The sequence below is a fragment of the Diadema setosum genome, chromosome 2 (assembly GCF_964275005.1).
Source record: "Diadema setosum chromosome 2, eeDiaSeto1, whole genome shotgun sequence".
Lineage (NCBI taxonomy): Eukaryota > Metazoa > Echinodermata > Echinoidea > Diadematoida > Diadematidae > Diadema > Diadema setosum.
The window spans coordinates 27,876,536-27,899,267 of NC_092686.1; the positions used below are offsets into that span (position 1 = coordinate 27,876,536).

At 41.2% G+C, this 22,732-nt stretch overlaps 1 protein-coding gene across 1 annotated transcript in view; it reads right to left on the reverse strand.

Annotated features, from left to right (window-relative positions):
• Nucleotides 1–1,945: 1,945 nt before the first annotated feature.
• The window catches only part of LOC140243818 (uncharacterized), a 50,877-nt gene continuing 30,090 nt past the window's right edge, over nt 1,946–22,732 (reverse strand). Inside the window, exons 2-4 of the mRNA XM_072323488.1 lie at nt 11,175–11,320; nt 7,984–8,122; nt 1,946–3,799 (exon numbers count right to left, since the gene is read on the reverse strand). Coding sequence (XP_072179589.1) covers nt 1,946–3,799; nt 7,984–8,122; nt 11,175–11,320 — 2,139 coding nt within the window. The remainder of the gene's footprint in view (nt 3,800–7,983; nt 8,123–11,174; nt 11,321–22,732) is intronic.

The window sequence follows — 22,732 nt, forward strand, 5'->3', positions numbered from 1 at the left end:
GTATAACTGATCTGAACATAACATATCTACGCAATCTTACAATCAACCCGATCTTGGGTAGAAGTCAAAAATTTGCCGGCTCTTCATGATCAGTTGTACGCATTCGTATCCGTCGCCAATATACACGTTGATGATTACAGTTTGATCATGCTATGAAGAGCAAATACAGTCGTCTTCACACAGACTCTCAGTCAATATTGACTGATCTAGAAACCAGATTCGAACAAAGGTCACGCTAATACGCACATTAACACTCGACCCGATGCTGTAATGGAATCGGTCCACACGCCTCTGACACCACCACGTCCTCTCATCTGGACTAGCTTGTGCAACATCCTTAAAACTAATACATTTCATTTGAGTTTTGATTGTGTTGTTCACCAAAAAGACGAGAAGGGAGCTAACCCTTGTTTTTGTTTTGATTTTCGATGCACACGACATTGTAATTGTGTATGCTCATGCGTTTTCGTAGACTTTCAAAACATTCTGCTAATATTTGGGCCTAGATAGGACTGCTGCGCGCTCCCGCTCAAACAACTGTCAAAGAAAACTCCCTCCTATCAGAAAAAATAATAATAACAAAAAACTCTCAAACATTATTCCCACCATCAGCAAAGGAAATCTAGACAGGATGCAAAGTCTTTGGGTAAAGTTGCCACAAACAAACTTCAAATTTCAGGCATTTTATTCAGCTAAGTTAACTACCGGAAGACATTCATCATCCATATCGGGAATACCACCACTGAATACAGCTGATATGGCTACCGGTACAACATTCATTCCTCATTTTATGAACGAATGAAACCCGATTGGTAGCATCATCTTTACTCTGCGGTGTATGTGTGTGTGTGTGTGTGTGTGTGTGTGTGTGTGTTATTAGAGGCTCTTCGAAAATCGATCTGTACAAACCACACGCAAACAGAGCATTTTGTTCATTTCGTTTGATTTTAGTCATTCTACGATTTGCAGCTTAGACAACCTAGGGCTAGGTAACGCCATACTGAAAAAAAATAGATAAAAGAAGAAGCAGAAACCACCAACTCCGCATCTTCTCCGAAGTTGCATCATCTGCTTCAGATGTCATATTGTGCATTGCACTGATTCGTCCATTCCAGATTACATTGTTCTTCAGACCATGATTACACAGGTTGAGCTGGTGCAGACAGAGTAATAGCCCTTGCACAACAAAAACACATACCGCACATTGAGATACAATCGTCACCTACAGCGTATTCCATCATCCTGCTCCTAAATAGAAAGACCAACTTTCCCCTACATACCTTGAAATATTGACTGACAATAATTATTCTTGAGAGAAATTTTGAAAGGGTTACAAGTATCATATTGACCAAGTTGTGACAAAGGCCAGGTGCACTGTTCCATCGTGACGGGCCAGATAGGCCTTCTGCCCCATATCGCTTTCCCACAGGTCCATGAAACCATGACAATGAAAGATAGATAGATAGATAGATAGATAGATAGATAGATAGATAGAGAAAGAGAGAGAGAGAGAGAGAGAGAGAGAGAGAGAGGTGGGGAGCTCTACAACACGAGTACCAGTAACCTTGACGTGAACAGAATTCCTCATTGTGTAGTCAATAGGCCATCACGCTACGTTGGCAAGTCACACCAGAATGCCTTCTTATAGCCACGACCGCACTCTTTCAAGACCATGCGTATTCTCAGATCATGCGCATTCCCTCCGAAATTCAGTTACACGTGACAAATCTGAAGTTTGAAAAATAAAAACTGGGTTTGGCAGTGAGAATTGATTGCAACCTTCCAGTCTTATTTTTACTTTCCCTAGAAAATCTAGACAACAGTCTGCCAGTCGCATGACCAACCACAAGCACCAATACGCCGATAAATGACGGATAAATTGAAGTTAATAGCTGCGACACTTTATGAGTCCATACCCTGAAACTATACTTTGTATCACATTTGCCTAAAGGCTAGTTTCCACCACCCCCATCCGCTGTCGCTCGCTATAACTAGGTATGGACCATCGCTTGGGTGGGTCATCTTTTCTCTCCACGTTCTGCTCCTTCGCCTCCTTGCCGTCGATCTGCTCCACGCTGCCGTTGGTTATTGTTTTCTGCTCCAGGAGGTACTCCTTCTCCACCGTGGGCGCCATCTTGACGGCGGCTTTAGGAGCAGGCAGGGGCTCGTAGATGACGTTCTGGTTGAGACTGCCCGTGGAGGCTTGCATATTCGGTTGAGAGGCAGACAGGCCAGCGTTCCATGTCATGCCGCCAGTCTCCGGCGTTGCGGGAAGCTCGGAGGGCGGTGCTTGCTGCTCAGATGGCTGCAACTCGGAAGGCGTTTCAGACGAGTGCTCCTGCTGCTCAGCACGCGATGGTGGTTGGTGGTGATTTGGCTGCTGCTGAGGTTGACGGGGTCTTGTTGGCGTAGTCGGCGTCGATTTCGACGTACGCACCGCGTGCTTTGGGACGACGCGTTCAGGACTGCTGGGTGTTGACTTCGCGCGTGCGACCATTTCGTTCGTACTTGTAGTCTCCTGCGACGACGAATTCACGGGTAAATCGTTTCCCGCGCTTGAGACCTGATGCAAACTGTTGTCGGACGAAGATCTGTGTGCCGCACCATTTCGCGGTACGGGTAGACTGGTCGGCCAATTTGGGTTGCGCTGACTGGGCCCACCTGCTGATGTCGGCACCTGTGGGGCGTGAGCGGTAGGAGGCTTAGAGGCTGCTTCAGGCACGGGTGATCTCCGATTGGCGATCGAGTCGGGAACTGGTGTATACACGAACCCCTTTTCGACAGTCGGGGACGCACTTTGCCCTCCGGGGCTATGCAAAGTACTACCGTTCAATGGAGGATATAGCGAGTTGGCCTGTGAGCTGGCCAATACATTGCTGCTTGGCGTTGACGTCTTCGTTTCTTTTTCAGAAGAATTCGAGTCGGGCGATGATATATTGGGACTACTTGCTGATTGCTGAATGTTGGGTTGAAATCCGTTAGCTACACCTGAGTTCGGCATGAGGTATCCATTGGCCAGTTGCTGGTGTTCCACTGAGGTCTGGTGATTAGAAACCTGCCCGTTGAGATCTCCCGTTGACTTGGAACTAGCTGGAGGGGGAGGGGATAGCTCATTCGGCCAGCTCAGCCGGTGTGTTGCGGCCGCGGACCGTTGTGGCTGCTGCGCCGATAGTTGATTCACTCTTTGCTGCGATGTGTTCACGGGGGGTCGTGTCATCCTAGCGAGAGCAAACCCTCTTGACGAGCCGCCGTTGCCCATCTTAGACATCACCACTGAGGACGCTGTGGTGGGAACAGATGCCATTCTGTTGTTTGGCTTAGTGGCTGCAACCTGTTGCTGCTCTTCAGCCTCCTTCCCGCTGTCCGAACTTTGCGCAGGTACGTCTACATTCCTGGATGATGTCTCTGAAGCCTCCCTGGAGATCATGGCCGGGGTGATGTTGATTCCCGTGAAGGAGAACCGTTTGAAGGCAGTGTCGTTGGAGTTAAGGGCGGCCAACCGCTGCTGGTCCGTTACCATTGCCATTCCGGTGGAACTCGCCATGGGTGGTGTTATCGGCGACTGCGGGCTTGCCGCCGTCGTCCCGCCAGGCGCGTAGGTGAATTGCCTCGTGACGACAAGATCGGTAGCCACCGGTGAATAGGCCCTGGGTGGAGGACGAGGGGGAGGTCCTCGCATACCGCGGGGTCTAGGCACCGGAGGCTGAGCTGGCAGAGTCGGTGACGAGGAGTTGGAAGCCGGTCGAGCTGACGGGGTGTGAGTGGGGACCTGTCGTCCAAGAGTTGCTGTAGACTCACCCTATGAAATGGAAAGAGCAAGAGCAGTCATCAGACACGAAATATTCTTGACACTGTATTCCACATAATATGAAGTCATGTTATCAGAGACAGCCTAGTAGGGTGTTCGATGAATTTCGTTCTCAAAATCGGAGTGCTTTTGTCAAAGTGTTGCGTACAAATTACCTCCATTTTACATTCTTTATCAGTGAAAATGAATGGACTGCAAATTTACCCAAATGCGACAATTGTAATTCCTCGCTTCAAAGCTTCACTTTTGCAAAGAATAAATAGCTCGTGAAATTAACCAGATGTAACCTGCAACGGACGGCATTTTCGTCAAGCAAACATTTTTTATTTCATATATATATATATATATATATATATATATATATGCGCAGTCAAACAGTGCATTATAAGTGGTGGCTTTGCGATTGGTGTACCAATAATACTCGCCCAACTCGCTTCCACACCCCTAATTATCCCGTACAGAATGATCATTGCAAACACGATTCATGTTTAATTGGAATCATGACTCGTTCTCTTGAACAGTCCATTGTATACTATTAGTTGCAGTATTACTAACTGCTACGATTACAGGATAACGGCGTTAAGCATTTCACACTCGTAGACTGCAAGTGGCAGCCCTGATGGTTTTCAGGATAACATGCCGATGACGTGGGATTATAATGTGATGATGCGTATACAGAACAATGATGCATGGTACCAAGGGCGTACAATAAAGTGATCACTTCTGGTTACTGGATGGAGTTCATACATGAGATATGCGATTATACATAAATGTTGATGGAATGAAAGTATGGATGCTTCTGGGTACATAAGGCCAGACGTTTCAAGGAATCATGAGAGTGCGCATGAGTGAAAGATGAACACAATACTAAGAATAACGTGAAGCTGCGTAAGCCGGTTAAGTAATGATCTGAAAAAAGAAGAATCTGCTTTGATCCTCTAACTCCCATTAGCCTGAGTTCAAAATCGAGTATGCCTTGTTATTATTTCAATTCTTTTCTCTTCCTCGTAAACATCTACAAGCGGACATCAAATTTTGTGATTTGGTTATTTATTGCAAGCCATGAAACATCAAAAACAAAAAACAGTTAAATCTTCACGCGAGCTGAATAGTAAACACACGCTTGAAGTTCGCCCATAAAGTTGTTTTCCAATTTGAAGGGTATGAACACCTTTGCGCAAAGTGGCAGTTATGCGTAATGATTATGTCGCATTAGTATAGCAATAAAAAATGTATCGATCAAAACTGATTTACTAGTCTACAGACTTACGCGTTAAATATCCATTTTGTTGACAAGTTAGCTAAAATCGTCTCACTGCGGAGAGAACGTTAAAAGCTTATTCCTCACAAAATGTTCATCGACAATTATTATTGGTGAGAATGACAAAAAAAAAGTTTATAGCGGAGTGTTGGGGGGGGGGGGCAAAAACCATCACAGAAAGTAAATGAAAGCGTGAGAGAGAGAGAGAGAGAGAGATTGGGGGGGGGGGGGAGACGGGATCGACATCTTTCATTTCATTAATGTTCAGACGTTGCTTGTTATCGTGGGTCAACAAAACAGGTCATTATGAACAATACTGAGAGTTGACGATAGGCTAGTTCACAACCCGAGCCAGTTGCCCGTGATTTCTCAGATGTACCATGAATGTTGTTTGATTATGGCTATTGATTATGGCTTTGTCTGCGGGTTTTAGTAAGTCTGGTGTTTAGTTGTTTTTAACGGAATGACGCTGTTAAATTGTCGGTGTATTAGTCGAGTCCGGTGTTTTGTTAGCGTACAATGCGAACTGATTAAAAAAAAAAAAAAACATGTCGGAGTATTTGTTTTCCGGAACAACTCCCATAATGTTAATACCACACAGGATACATAACGGGATGATAAAATGCGTAAAATATTGCTGACGTCTGCAGCCATGACAAAGATTTTCTTTGTCATTTTCTTTTAAAATTCCATACACTAATAAGTGGGTTGCTGTGAAAGACTTGCTGCTGCAACCATCTCATCAACTGCTCGGCATCTTCTGGGGGTGGAGATATTGGCAGAAGCGGGGCCAATGGTTCCTCTTGTCGTGGCGGAGGGGACGGGAGAGGCGGCGGAGGAGCAAGCGGCGGGTCGGGTGAAAGCACGAAGTCTCTATTCATCTATACATCGTATACAGGGGCGGAGGGAATCGTTGGATATCACATTTCATTCGTCTCCGATTCTAATACGTTGTTACTGGACAAGAAGGCACCGAAAAAACGACGAATCTCCGCTTATGTACGTTCGCTTTATAAAGATGTAGATTTGTGCCTGTGTAAACCCTAACCAATTACGCCCTGAAGTCTACGTGTGATTTTGACACGGAAAATGCAGCAATACCAGTAAAACACATCAGACAAAATTTTAGGGAAATCGACCTTTCTATTAATTTTTCGATTACCTTTCTATTACCTTTCGATTAATTTTTCATAATTTTGTGTTGATGTGTTCTACTAATGTTGCTGCATTCACTCAATCCACATGCCTATTTGGGCTACATTCTCCTTTAAATACACTGATAGAATCCGCCAAGCTTTGATGATTTTTATTTCTTTCGAACGGTTTTGCGTATAATTTCACGCAGATTGCTGAACACTTACTTCATCACAGGGCATACAACTCATAAACTTCTACACCAATATTACCGTACTGTAATCCCAGATGTATGCATTTATTATCGTATTTCAATTTCATTGAACTGACACGGCAACCTGTCTTTATGCAGCGAAACCGTTTTGATTAAAGATAACACAGAATTCAACGCAACCTTGAAGTCTTGTGATCTTAAAGTGATGCATGTTTTATCATAACATGCTGTCTACAGTTCTGTTGTTCGTATCCCTTAAAGACGATGTTCTTATCCTTTAAAGGGGAAATCCAGTCAAACTATAAGTTAGTCTGATAAGAAAGAGTAAAATATGCCAAGTTCAACAGTGTAATTTTGATCGAAATCGGATGAAAAATTAGGAAGTTATGACATTTTGAAGTTTCGCTAATTTTGGGGAAAACAGTTCTTGAACAGTCAATATGAATATGCAAATGGCAAAGTGAGCATGTCATCCCCTCACAACTTACCATATAGTTTGTACATAAAATTTTGAAATCTCAGTTTTTCATTGAAATGCAATTATGCCCGAGGCTCAAATCTTTGTATATCTAACTGATCACTATTCTGAAGTTATTCAACCAGGAATAACATCATGTTTCAGACTTTAATGACAGAAACATTGAATCTTTATCATTTTTTGTACATGATCAATGGAAAATTGTGAGGGTATGACATGGTTAGCTCATTCATTTGCATATTCATATCCATAGTACAAGAACTGTTTTGCAGAAATATAGCAAAGCTTCAAAATTTCATAACTTCCTTTTTTCATTCGATTTCGGTCAAATTTTTACTGTTGAACTCGTATACTTTTTTTTTTTATCAGACTAACTTATATTTGGAGTGGATTTCCCCTTCAAAGAAAGAGGAGCACTGATGTAGTCCTCCAGGTTCTACTAGTTCACCAAACTTCGACCTAATCAGGACAGTCCATATGCTGAATTTCAGCCCAGAACTCTACACAAACGCCTCGGGTGATGAGAAATGAGAGTTTAATCATTATTACGCTCTTTCTTCATTTCTTAATTCCAGCTTCAAATACAACACTTGGCCTCCGAGAAAAAGAGTCTTCTCAATCATGAAAAAGACAAACAGACGCGATGAATCGCATGTAATGACATTATGATGGGCCCTACACTAAAAATTCAGAACCTTGCCTCACAGGGGACAGGAGGCACAATGGAATGACTGGAATACTCTACATGGGCCCGGTATGATAAAAATCGGGTTTTTTTTTTTTCGATTGACAGTCATGTTTGCGAATTATGTGTTTTTCATGCATGTGCATGCAGCTCTATATGGTGTTGAAACAAACAAAAACAAAATAAAACAAATCAAAACATACAGAAGACTAACAAAGAAAATCATCTCTAAAAGTTTGTAAATTCTTTCTTTCACGAGTGAGCACATTAACAAAAACGAAAAACTTAAGCGCAATGCCATTTTTTAATTATAAATTTATGGAATTTCTGTCAGTAATAAAAGCACAAAGTCTATCAAAGCATAAGTTATTTGTTGAGATTTTTGACTGTGACATGTAGTTACCTTTAGCAATTTTTGGAAGTCTTGAACGAGTTCTCTCGAGTCCTTGTTCTCTTTGATGGCGCTGCTCAGCCGACCATGGAGGGATTCTAGTTCTCGGACCAGCTGCTCATTCTGTCGCAGACATCTCTTCAGACCCTCTCTGAAAGATTACGAGGAATAGAAATAACCAAGGAAGATTACTAAGATATGTAGCAAATAAATGGAAATAACGAATACGGACGTGACAATCAGTAACATGTGGTAATAGGGGCAAACGTGACTTTCTAGTCCCGTTGATACACACCTCAAAAACAACCCAAACAGTGCCCCTACCTTGTATTATAGGTACGTGTATTTGTACGATAGCCCTAATGTGCATGGTAATTAATAGTGCAGTGACCACAGTACATCGAGACATTAAAAATGTACATTACACGAACAAAATGTGTGTCTAAATCCAGGACTGTATAATGGGGGGGGGGGGGGGAATACGGTTCTGCGCACCACACCTATACAGCACAATATATGAGGTTACCATCAATCTCATATTGAATCACTGTGTATGTTTGGCTGGAAACAGGCATGTGTCTACAATGCGGCCTTGTGGCTGTCAATAGATGGTGTATATGATTTATTGTCATAATTCCAGCGTAATGGATTTTTCAGGGCCAACTAATGCTGATTTTATTTATTAAATATATTTATTTCTTTATTTCTTCTCTATCCATGGAATACTGGGTATTCAATTTTCCTCGCCTGCATGCGTAATTCATTCACGGCCGGCTGGGACGCACAAGCGTTATTGTTTATGCTATAACCAGTGTCTTGGCGTCTCTGTTTCATAATAAACTTTTATGATTACGAATGTATGTTTCATAATGTATCATATTATAAAACATATCATGAATGTATGTTTCACGATGCATCATATTTTCATCTGAATAAAATTGTTTCCGGCAGTTTGTTTGTTGTTTGTTTTATTTTCCATCTGAGAAGATGGCTGGATAGCTCATAGTCAGCTGAACTAGCCAAATGGATGTGAGGCTGGACCACTTCACCGCGTTATACACCCTGCTCTTTGCGATGAGGTAATGAAGCGGGATCTTTCACGTGCATGAGTTGTGACTCTCTCACACATATCGTCATGGGACCTCTATTTTATATCCTACCCAAGGGACAGAGCGTTTTGCCCCTTACTAGAGGGGACGGTACTGATTACACATAACATTGCTCAGTTAGATTCAGGAATCGAACCCGAGTCCTTTGGGTCTGGAGGCAGACGCGCTACCGACTGAACCAACATGGCTCACTGCCTTGAGACTGCTCTTAGCTTGTACTTGCATGCATGTCGCATAATAGGTAGAGCGGCATGCACACATCTTCCTATCATAACTTGCAAGAGTATTTAATGCTGATGTGTGAATATGCAGACGATCACGTACAAGTTGATGACACCACAGATACTGCAGTCACTGTATTGATGAGCACCAGCTGTGTACCAACAGCTCACAGGTCATGGTGAAGGCGGGTGCCAGCAGTGTCAGTGACACTTCAAAACAGAAAGATTCTTTCAATATTGTCACTGATTATAGCATCCATTTTGCTTGTGTACGACCTTACATTTTCTTTCTGTGGCGACGTCTGTGATAAGCACGCAATTTTCTTCAAATGAATTTTATACCCCTCACCCCACCACTTATCCCTTTCCGTTTTTTGTTGCGTATTCACAAACGGCGATGTTGCGCGGATCAATGCAGTCGGATGGATTTACACGTTACCATGACAACTGCACTCCATGCAGACCCATCGCCCCCAGCGCTCGAGCAGCGTGCGGGGACTAAAGTTTGTGGTGTCAGCCTACATTCTGATCAACACGATTATAAGGGGACTTCTTGCGTGCTTCTTGACTATAATATGGGCGGCTTGTCAGTGAATACATCTGTTGGGAAATTATATCCGATATCCAACAGAAAAACATGTTCTTATTTTCGTATTAAAAAAAAAAAAAATTCTTGAATCACATGGAGAGGAAGCTGATAAAGATCAGTCCGTGGTATATAACTGGGTGACGGCATTTGAGAGTAACCGAGTGCTGTACTTCGTCGTACAAAAAGTGTAATTCTGCATGTATTGCTTATTAAAGAACTTTTATTCCAACATACTCAGCTTAATAGTCACATGAGCAAAAAGGCGCACTGACATCTAGTAATATCAGGGAGGTGAAACAATTCCACGTCCCTGGTAATATCTTATTTACAGAGTGTGAACAGTATCATACTTCATGATTGATACGGTGATGTTCTTTTCTCTTTTTTTCACATCCCCTTTAAACTACTTGATGATAACAACGGCAAGAGGAAGTTATGCTGGATCGCCAGGTTTCGCCATTGAAATATCCACGGTTGACTTTAATCTGACTTAATCTTCTCTTGGATCAACATGCTTTAACAATCTTTGTAGTGTCAATTGCAATATAATATCTGCTACCAAGACTTGATCATGGTAATATCTTCCAGATGAGCTGTCGCCCCTTTGTATAATGAGCGACCCCCACCGTCCAAAAATCGCCAGGTTACTTGAAAAAAAAAAAAACACACCAAAAACCATTATCGCACTTTTGGCACACGGAAGTGATTGACACCGAAACACAGCTGTTGCAATATGGGCCGAGGTCTGTAACAGATTATATTACTCGGCTATGGTGCCATTGTCTGATGCTAATTTTGCTTTACAGAATGGAATTACAAAAGGCTACCATGAGTACCGTTCACCCCCCCCCCCGTCTAGTTCTGCAGGGTAATGGACGTTTGGTTTGAAATTAGCCTCTGTATTGAATTTAGACTGAACATGTGGATCGACAAAATTTGAACAAAATTACTATAGCAAAAAACCTTCGGTGGCCTTGTATATGCTGAAAAATTCCATCACGCTTTTTGGCGTACTGAGTTTCGCTCGTCATTTCCCCCGTTTATGAGAAATTTGGATATTTCAGTGACAATCATGCTCAAATCCGTCCGTGGTGAAGCGTATTGCCTAAAGCTCCACTGAATATAATTCAGTGGATCAAACGATCTGTTTTTACATACACTTGAACGCCAAAACTAGACGAAAATACAAATTCCAAACTTAAGGCGCTCAAGTTCAGGTTATTACAGACAGATTACTATATAAACTTGCGTATAGGGCGCACGCGTATAGGGCGTGTCCTATACCTGGTATGGTACAACTGGAACCGCTCGAAGTCCAGCGTGGGGTAATCGGTCATCACACCAGCAATGTCCTGGACGTTGAGGAACTCGATTCGGACCAGGAGGGAGGGTTCGTCTTTGGTGCAGTAGTCTCCGTCCAAGGCTTTAGCCTGTAGGGGTGACACAATTGGAAAATATTTTGTCAGATAGAAACAAGATCTGAAATGCTGACCATTATGAATACATTGCTGTCCAACACTATGTACGCACAATGACTGATGATTGATTGATTTGTGAAGTATATTTTCAAACACAAGATAAAGAAATTTTGAGAGAACAAATAACACAGTAATCAATCCTTCCCGAATTCATGAAGGTCATCTAGTGTGTGGTAAACATAGACCTTTACACAATACTCCGCCACCAGGGTTACATCGGCAATTCCTCCTGGAACAAAATTGGGCCTACAATGAATGCATTACCCCAGATCACTGACTCAAAGATACATAAGAATAGGAAAAGGCATCATTTCACACGGGGTGTCATCAACGCTTGGCAGTCAATTTGATATCAAAATGCTGGCCTGAACCAGCAGTAAAAATCAACAACATCAACAACAACAACAACAACAACAACAACAACAACAACAACAACAACAACAACAATGACAACAACAACAACAACAACAACAACTACAACGACAACAACAAGACACAAACAATACATTCTATGCACACAGTATTGTCGGTCATTTATTTCTGGGAATGGAATAAAATTATTTTATATCAAAGAAGCATTAAAAGCACATAGGTAATGTTAGAGTGTAGACATCTATATCACACAACTGTAATACGTATAATGGAAATAAAATTGATCAACCAGAACGTATACTAGCAAGGCCAACATAGCAGACAGAAAGAGAGAGAGGAATAGATGAAGAAAAGGAAGCGAAAGAAGAAGAGGAAGTACAAGAAGAAGAAGAAGAAGAAGAAGAAGAAGAAGAAGAAGAAGAAGAAGAAGAAGAACGGAAGAAGAAGAAGAGGAGGAGGAAGAGGAAGAGGAAGAGGAAGAAGATGAAAATACAGAACAAGCAAAAATCATAGCGGTATTTCACGGATGAGAATGCAGACATTGATAAAAGATCCTGTACATTAAGAAAATGTTTCTCCTCCTTTGACAAAGGGATAAATTGATTTGTTTTCATCCGGACACTCGCACCAAAGAAACACAGAATGCAACTAAATTGGTGGGTGCATTCCAATGCCTGTCTGGTAATCGATAGGAGAGGAGGATTCGACCAGCTTTTCACAGGGTCCAAAAATGGGAATCGATGTGGCATTTTTTTCCCGGGCAGGAGCTTACCATGGAGCTACAAGATGAAGCTCCGTGATCTTACCTTGTAAAATACGCTATTGTCGTAAATACATTCAGGTAATGCTTCGTAAGGCACACGTGTCTACGCAGCGCCAGGTCACTGTCACATATTTACTTCAACACATATAATCATGTTGAATATTTGCACCTTCACCAGAGAACTTTGATACGAATATTCGCCAAGTACTCGAGATAAAAAAGAAAATATTCCACATATTGACAACACACCTCAATAAGATATGTGCACGTGCGAGGGACAGTTTGCACATTCTAGATAAATATATTTTAGACTTCAAAACTGCTAAATATACACTTTCTCGTACGCCCGCACGAATATTATTCTCAACATGATTTTGATGTGGCCGTATGTGGGGGATACTTCATCGCATCGAGTTCTTTTTCGCTATGGCGCCTGAAGAGAAACTTACAGCCTCGTCAAGTATCTCATTCATCTGTCAAGAGAACGACCACGATAAAACGAAAAGCTGATCTGATGCACTCGTACTTTAGCCCGATGTCTCTCCTTCATGGTTCACTCTGTCATATACTCTAGAGTGGCGTGCATCTCAGCTCAGCATCTCAGCAGGTGCATATCAATGTGTCAGGTTCGGCGACAATAACCCTCCGTCTGCCCTCCGCAGACCGGTCAAATTCCGAAAAAAAAATTGGGTTAATTATGCTGGAAAAAAAAAAAAGAAGGTCGTCCACCAAGTAAGGAGCTTTTCAGTGACGTCACGCTTCCTTTGATATAAAAATGGGTTCGGTAAAAATGGATGAGATCTCGACTGCGTTCTGGTGATGGGTAAGCTGGGATCGAAGGGGTTAAAACTTCAAGCCCTTGTTCCCACCATGCACATGGCTCACAAGTCATGTCACCAGAGATTGTAGTAAGCCTAAGCTGAGCCTAATCTGAGCGGCTTTATAAGCGAAGGACACAGTGGATGAAGACTGCAACACGCGTTAAGAGACAGAGGGTGTTCATTGAAGCCCCCTATACCTCTTCGCGTCTTAACTATATCGAATCCGTCTTCAGATATTGTGCATTCATCGTTCACTATATAGATAACCAACTTCTCTAAATGGCCGCCCGCTTTTGTTGTACACACAAAATGATGACGGCGCGCAACCAGAGGCATACTAAAACTATGTCTTTTTGTGCTATTGACGCCGAAGTGTATTTTGATTCACGGATTTAGTGTTATTTCTCACAGTTCGAGATATATACTAGATTGTACTGCAGTACTCATGGCGGAGTAACGAAGAGTTTAAACAAAATGAAATTTTAACATCAACAAACCTTGATTTGATCTACGCTCAAAGTGATTTTTTTTAAGTTCTATTCTTTTGCTGATACATGTGATCTCTGCTTCAAAATTTTGGCGACTTTTTGAAAATGTTGAAAAAGATAAAAATCTAAGCAAGATGGTGACGCCAGAGCATTAATTCCCTATTGGACGTAATAATTAAGAATCTACAGAGATAAGAGCTGGTAAAGAAGAAACAAAACAAGAAGGAGAAAAAATGGAACCGTGCTGGTTATAACAAGGAGGTACTAGGACCTCCTTGGTTATAAGCACGACTTGTATAGTTACACCATTAGACAATGGAGCTATAGAGGGAACTATAGTGTTTCGGTGACTCCCCTCGATTTTCCAAGTACACGTACCCTTCCAAATCCATGGGCATGATGGGTCGAGTGGCTCTATACTAGAAGCGAGTGACAGTTGTATGCAATGCCGATGGTATCTGAAATTTGACAAGGCATCCACTGGCATCAGTGACCGAGGTTGCATATACGTGATGCGTGTACTGGATATTGCCAAGGAGGTATGAGAGTTCTCTCATACCTCCTTGATATAGCTTAGTATTCGTTCTGCAAGGTCATATATACTAGTACATTGTATACCAAACACTTACAGTGGTTTTTAATAATCTTGCTTCAATAACACACATGTAATATTATACACACACGTGCATACACACGCATACATACTTACATACATACATACACACACGCACACACACACACACACACACACACACACACACATACACATACACAAACAGGCAATCAATTCAGGAAATGTAGCCTACAGCACCTTCAATGAAAATACAATTCATCTCTCATGGGGCAAATCATCGACCTTTTCTCCCCCCCCCCTTCCTCTTTTTGAACGCGATTGATATAAGATGAAACTCCTAAGTTCTTTTGCTGTGTCAGTGTCATGCCTATAATGACTTTTGTTCACCACTTGCATGGTCACGTGTTCCCGCGGCAGGCTACTCGACAATTATGTAAAACTATGCTCTAAACACATCCCTTGAGTCATGACCAATCAAATCAGTGGCAGAGCGGCGATTTCACACGATGCCTTGCTGAATATTTCAGAAAGTCTGGACATCGAGTCCACGAAACAGTCATGAATGTGGATTTCTTTTTTTTTTTTATAAGTTGTTGTCTAATTTGACACACTGGTAATTATTGTTGGTAAGTCTGACTTGATGCGATGTTTGATTTTCAAAACAAACGCGCAGTTCATCGTCAAACACGGATGTAAGGAAAACTTCATCATTAAAAATGAACGATTTCTATTTTTGTATAAGGACAGACTGATTTTCATTTGCGTATGTCAGTTGGCAGCACGAGAATTTCAAGGCATTTGTGTTTCAAGCAAAGAGACCGTACTAGGCCTATAAATACCAGCGACATACAAGACTGCACAATTCAATTATAGGCCCTCCCATTCACATGAGAACGTGCCAACTTAACACGAAAAATTTATTTAGAGACCATACGAGTACTTACATTTGATAAAGAGAATAATGTCGTATAATCACTGATGAGTCGTATCGTCATGACGAGTTTAAATCTACGTGATGTCTGGTGATCTCGAAATGAGGACTTGTGTAAAAATAGAACGAGATAGAGTAGCTAAAGAGGAAACTCAAAATATGTCGTTTGAACGTTACCCCCATTTCAGTTTGGCTGCATGAAATTGAAATTACCAATGCACCCCCTAAAAAACGGTACTTTGAGAAAGGCTCCCAAAATTGGCAAAGAGTGCGTCTTCGTGTCAAGAAAACTGCGCATGCGCGACGGACCTGGACGTAATTGGCATGAATCATCGATCAATATTGTTATATCTGACCGCCACACATCTGGGTGCCCATTTCCCGGACCATTTCCATTCCATAACTTCATACACAGAAACTGCCACCACGAACGATTCGCAACGTTGTGTACAGGAGTTATAAGAGCATGAAGAGTGTGGTAGTGGTTTGGCCTCGGTAGCAAAGTCATGTTGCTCTGTAATAATTTATATGATGCTGAATCTATCCAGTGTGATCTTTGGAAATAAGATGAAAATAACTTTGTTCTCGGTTTCATATTGCCTTCCCAATACCTATATTCATTGAGAATTCAGAGAAAATCGACGTCTGTATTCCAGGAGTACAATGTGCCAACAAAACTTAGAGAGAGGGAGAGGCGCTTTAGAAACTCTGCTAATCTGATAAAACATAACGCTCAGGGCAACCTGCATGATTTCCATTCCTCGAAAATGTCGTTTTCGACAATATGGAGACGCTGTGTTTATTTCTCTCTCACCGCCAACTCGTTTTCTATGTGCGTGTAGGTATGTCAGATTTCTCCAACTAGTCTCATTTCTTGGATGAAAGAAGGAATCGCAATGGTCATGGTGGATCATCAATACAAAATTTGTGGATCTTATTCAAATGTGAAAGAATGCGATCGTATCATGCTTGATAAAACACGTACCACATTAATGGATGAAAGATGTACAGACATGAGTATGTTTGTGGAGCGCTTCCTAGAGAGGATACCACAGTGACAGTGATATATCAAGAATAAATATAACTAGATTTAAAAACACATTGAATGATTATCACAATCATAATATGGAGATAGTTGGCCTTTTCTTTTCTTTCTTTCTTTTTTCATTAATGGCGTATTTGTTCCATAGCCGTGTTGTTTTAGAGTTGTTCACACTTACATCTCACTCACTCCTTTGTGTAACCTCCCCTTATCAATCATCCACGCCCTAGATTCACGCCTTAAGACAACTTTATTATTGATAGCTTTTCTCTCCCTTCGAGAAAAAAATCTTTGATGGATTAAAATTGTATGTCTTTATAGATGATGATTACTTGTCATAACCTCGTAAGTTGCACAATGATTATTGACGTCAAGATGGTTAGTGGCTCTCCGCAGAAATACTCAATTGGTGGCAAGAATACTGCATATGACACGTAAATAAAGAAATTCCTCTCGCCAGACATGTCACTGTAATCATTTGTAATTCAGACATTAAAAAAATGATCACATTGTAGATGTGGATCCTACTGTTCTGAATTTCAAACTTATAGATTTTGACAGGAACAAAAAAAAAAAATAATGATGATAATCCATGCTCTGAGCACGAAAAACTGCATGTATACATTTAATGCACAATGCACTACTTAACACCTAATAAGCGTGAAAGATTGTGATGCGATTTCACATGCTCCAATTCTCACTAAGTTATTCATGAATATTGATTACAATGGCCACCTTTTCCACCTGCACCATATCATTTGAAAATTAATAAACATGTGTCAGCTATACAGATGAAGTCGCATGTAGCGATTAACTTATTTTCCCTCATCACTCTAACAGAGAGAAAATAATAATGACGTCAACACCGCAAGCAGCCACAGTGCCAGATACAATTTTCAAAGTGATAACATATTCATGCACGTCTCCGTGGAAAGTGATCGTCATAATTCTTGACAAGCACGTCAATCGTCAAATATTCATAACGACCGAATGGAGACCTAATCTGTTGTTGGTTGGAGAGGAAGATTTGCACTGTTATCATTATCATTGTTGTTTCGTATTATGGTTATCTGTCTTGAGTTTCTTGGCCTAGCCGACTGTTTCTTTGGTCACCGACCCCCTTCTTGGAAACGGACGCAATACAATCTTGTACACACCGGAATTGCCTCGTTACGAAGTTACAAAATGAGTAAACGAGGGAGATGAAGTTCAGATGCCTGCGTATCTCTTATCAAAAATACATGGGGTGAGAATTAGAGACAGATGCATGCCGAATCCTATTGCCGATGATAAGCAGAGAGATAATCACGATATATTTCACCTTTTCCACACACTGATGATTAGGGGAGGGGAGGGACTGTCTATACACCTCAGGGTGAAATAGACATACACAATATATGCATGTAGATGATCTACGGGCGAGATCTGTCGTAAAACAAGTACACTGTATACGAGAGTTTTGCAGTCCTATTGTCGTGTTGCTGGCATTCTCATCTCATCTAATGGGGCCATTTTGTCCTTCGTACCATTCCAGCTCTAGTCTAGAACACACAGTACTACGAAGTCAGACCAGCATCAGACTCCTTTATGCGAGAGGACCAACAGAGAGAATGATAATAGTGGGAAGTATACATAATCAGTTTTCAGTAAACGCCTATCACATTATTGGCTGATAAGGGATGTATAAAATCCTGTATTTGTTAGTATTGATGAATGAACAGTGTCATTAACGCCCGAAAGGAGAAAAGAGCACCAGTAACAAGCATAGCTCACCAGACTGTGATATCATTGGGTTTTTTGTTGTTGTAAATATTACTAAAGTCACTTCCCTTCTCTACTTTCTAGACAGAGTCAGATTTGCCATCGATTTGTATACTCATGAGTGCATGAAAGAGGTGTAGTAAACAAAGATGATCACAAGGCATACGGATTCGCACCTATATTTATAAACTCATAATTTCAACACGTAAAGCCATCTATCAGGCATGTCATAATAATGCATGGATGAGCTCGTTATATGAAACAACATCATGATCCAGATGTTATGCATAGTAGACGGTCTGTAGTCCCATGCCATTCGAAAAATACATGTAAATACTTGTAGCTGGTAATTGCGTTCATTAAAAACCACCATCGATCGAAATGATTTTGGGACTGTAACCGGGATGAACTGATGGATGTGGAACAAAACATCCTAACAAAGTGAAGGGGCCCACTGACAATCAATCGATTTCCGTGATTTTATAACCAACTAGCTGGCCAACCATCGACTGGAGCAAAGGAGCGGGATATCTGCACTCATGAAGGGGAAAGTTAAATGTGTACAAAAAAGGCGCCCGACGAGACGACATTCAAATGCTCTGATTTTGTGGATTAAAAAGAAATCCCGTTTCTAATTATCTATCATAGCTTCCAGACCATCAATGAAATAAATAAATAAATAAATAAGTTATCATTTTCAGCCTTGTTTCCAACCCAAACAATTCCGGGACGAATGCGGGTGCGAAACCCACGTCATAGAGAAGTCTGCAATAGTGGCAAGCTACAATATAATCCTGGTTTTCCGACTTTGACGATGTCGATGTTACCACCATCGTTGATTTACTGCTTTAAAAAAAATGTTTTTGTCCTTGCTTTATCATAATTTCATGGAGTTTTGCGCCCTTGATTATTTCGATACCCGTGATTATCCATGACCAAAAAGTCGCATGCCATTGACTGCTGGGAGACTCCACACACGTATATAATACAGCATGCCGCTACTTAAAAGTCCATACCATCCTCTTTTTTTTTTTGAGGGGGGGGGGGGGGAGCAAGAAAGGGGTGACTTTTTATGGAGAAATCATTATTAGCTCTATCTAGTGACCGCATTCGGGTGTTGCATACGGATCGGATGGTTAGAGGAAGAGAGAGCGAGTGCTGATTGCCACTAGATGACAATACTGATCCCGTCCGGAATACGAGAGGCGACGATGGCCGACTTCTCGTAGAAGACAACCCCTCAACATGGAGCGGGAGTGATTCATCCCCCCAGATAATAGATGGTCGATGTCATCGAATACGCCTTCTCCAGTAATAGTCACATTAAAAGAAAAAAAAAACGGACTTAAAAGAGACTTGTCAAACACGATTTTTATTCATCTTCGACATCTGTCTCCCAACCCTCTCTGGACCCCCAAATCAAAACACCATGCATTGGCTATGTTGGCTGTGCACGGTACATCCGCCAGAGGCCACAAATTATGTACCTTATGTACCTTGCAAGTAACCCTTTTTCTTTCAAAATATTAGAATCAGATGAAAGAAGAATATCAGATGAAACCCTGTTCAAATTTAGGTCATGTCCATGATATTATGATTCCAAAATATCAGCAAAGGATCTATACATCAAAACTTTTCGCAGGAAGGTGCCGACGTGGTGATAGGAATGTGTTTGTTAGATGAATTACCGAGGTCGGTGGATATTAGACGCAGGTGCACCTCTGTCATGGCAGATGCATCCTTTTAATGGGCCGACACCTCTTAACAAGCCTAGACATACACTTCATCTTTACTCGACAACACCATGCTGGAAATGAACGGCTGGGGAACACGATTATGATAATTTACATTGTTGTTTTAATCTTTGTAATAGCGAAGGATAATACGTCATGATTATCATACTGAATCCCCCTTCCTCTTTTCCTCTCTCAGAAAGGCTTGAAGTCAACGTTAATCATTCTCAAAAGAAACAAAACATAATACCCAATAGTTCCTACTGAGCACCAGGGAGGGTCACCTCCCTGTGAGCACTAAGCGGACACAGTACAGTGGGGGTGTCTTCTATTATCGCGGGGACTAGAGATGTCTTGGGGGAAAATAATGAGGTATCCTGCTTCAGTTATTCGTCTTGAACTTTTGATTAGGGATATTGAATTTGTTCGTCGATGAAAACGTCTGTGAAATATCACAACCTGACAGACCTCTGTGGGGAAACTCAAGCTCAATTGGGCAAAATGTGATCGTTCCTTGTCTAGAGAAGATGCTGGTATATTGCGAAGTCATCTATTACAGAAAGTGACGTGATATGACGGTCGTTTTAGTTGCTATCAATACGTGAGAGTTATTGAGAATTTTTACGAGTAGAAAATTGCTGTAACAGCACTCGGTCCATCAAAAGGTTCCATGTTTGTTTTTGCACGACACGCCGACTTCCCATCAACAATACAATACCCATCAGAACAAATCGACATCGTAAATAATTAATGGCACATTCATTATAGAGTAAGAGAGCGCTTCTAGAAGTTCATTGCCATGCAATTTTAGCATTTATGCACGACTTATGTGACATCGAGATATCGGTCTACACGCTTATTTTTTATCAGCAAATTACTGACCACGTGTGACACCTATTATGCGACTTGTTATAAAAGAAAATGTAATCGTATACTGTCAGAAGTTATGATAAACATATGATAAATCTGTAGTTTCACTATTGAACGGTCAGGTTTGTCGAATGTCTCTTAATCATAACCATATGACTTTACCAAACATAATTTTATTGTGATTTAATATCATTGTGCCATTTCAGCGGCTAATTTCAGCGTTCGGCATATATGATAAGCATTGATGAGTAAGTTATTTCTTTTAGAAATGAGTTTGGCTGATAGCTGATACACAAAATGATTTGTTATTGCTTATAAATTTGCTTATGGCTCCCCCAACTTATTTTCTCCTGTAGATACTTCCCCTCCAGCGTGCGGAAATGACTTATAGTATTCCCTCGAAGATGTAAATTATTCCTTACTAGAAGGTCATAGCTCGCCATGAGTTGCCCGGGAGTAAACGCGCAAAAAAAAATAAAACAAACAAACAAACCAGAGTCGTCACTGGTCACAACAAAATTGTCATGCATGCATATAGGCTGCCATTCCATGTGTCTCTCCGCCTTTTCTTCTCTCATCATTGCAGATTTGCTGTTCTGCTCTCCCACTCTCTATCTATCTATCCATTAATCATTCATCGTGTTATCTGTCTCTATCTGTCTATCTATCTATCTATCTATCTATCTATCTATCTATCTATCTATCTATCTATCTATCTATCTATCTATATCTATCTATCTATCTATCTATCTATCTATCTATATCTATCTATCTATCTATCTATCTATCTATCTATCTATCTATCTTTTGTTCTCCTGTAAATCAACAAAAAAAAAAACTGAGAACATTCATAACATAATCATGGACATTTCCTTTCCAATCATTAATCTACAGAATTCTGCGACTTCGTTACCTTCTTCGTGTGAAATAACTCTCGACAACAACCATTTCATACTTTCAAATTTAATTTCATAACTTGGAAGAACTCTGCTCTTAATGACGGTGACGATTTCATTCATACACCAAGTTCAGTTGCTACTGTTTTCTGTTTTACTTTGTTTTGTTTTTGTTGTTGTTTTTGTCATAGCCTGACAACAGCCTGACAGGGTCTATACGCTGGGATGGGAAAGAGAAATTAGAGAGATGGAAAGAGCGTGTAAGAGCAGGCTGGTAAGAGTGTGTATATGCGCGCACGCTCTTCAGAAATGGGGGGGGGGGCGGACGAACAAACGTAGAGGGAACAAGGAGTAAGGCCAAGGCTGGTGGTGAGGCAGACATTTATTAATTCAGTACACACGCGGCATCAGTCAGGGAAAGTGCTGCGAAGGAGGGAACGGAATGGTTTCGGGAACAGAGAGACTGGACTTCAATGACCGATGATGGGGAACACACCAAATAGAACCAAGTTGATTGAGAGCTTATAGCCGAGAGGGGGTAGAGTGGTGGGGGAAAAGAGGACGAGTTGTGTGAAGAATGTTAATGAGAATAACGAGAGGATGGAGAATGGTGGTGCAGATGGAGGGACACTCCCAAGAAAGAATTGAGGAGAGGGAGGGAGTGAGTGTGTGCGTGTGCGTGTGTGTATGTGTGTGCATGTGTATTAATTATAACGAGTTTCTATAAAACGCCTAAGTATGTGACTATGTACCATTACTTATATGATTTGAATGAAATCAAATATAAGTCATGGAAAAGAGGTGTGTTTTGTGTGCGTGTGTGTATGTAAAGGGAGTGTATGTGCGCGTGTGCATGTGTACAAAATACAACACAGCATAAATTATAATGATACAGCCATTGTCTTCTTTATACTGAAGAAATTGAAATTAGATAGCCATGAAGAGAATATTATAGAAAATAACTGATGCTTACATGGAAGCATGCAACCTAAGGATGAAGGAGATACATTAGTAATGCCCATAAAGCAAAGTTAAATAGAAAAGAGATTGAAAGGTGTACGTAAATAGAAATAAAAGTAGAGACCGAGATAAAAAGGAGAATAGATTTCATGG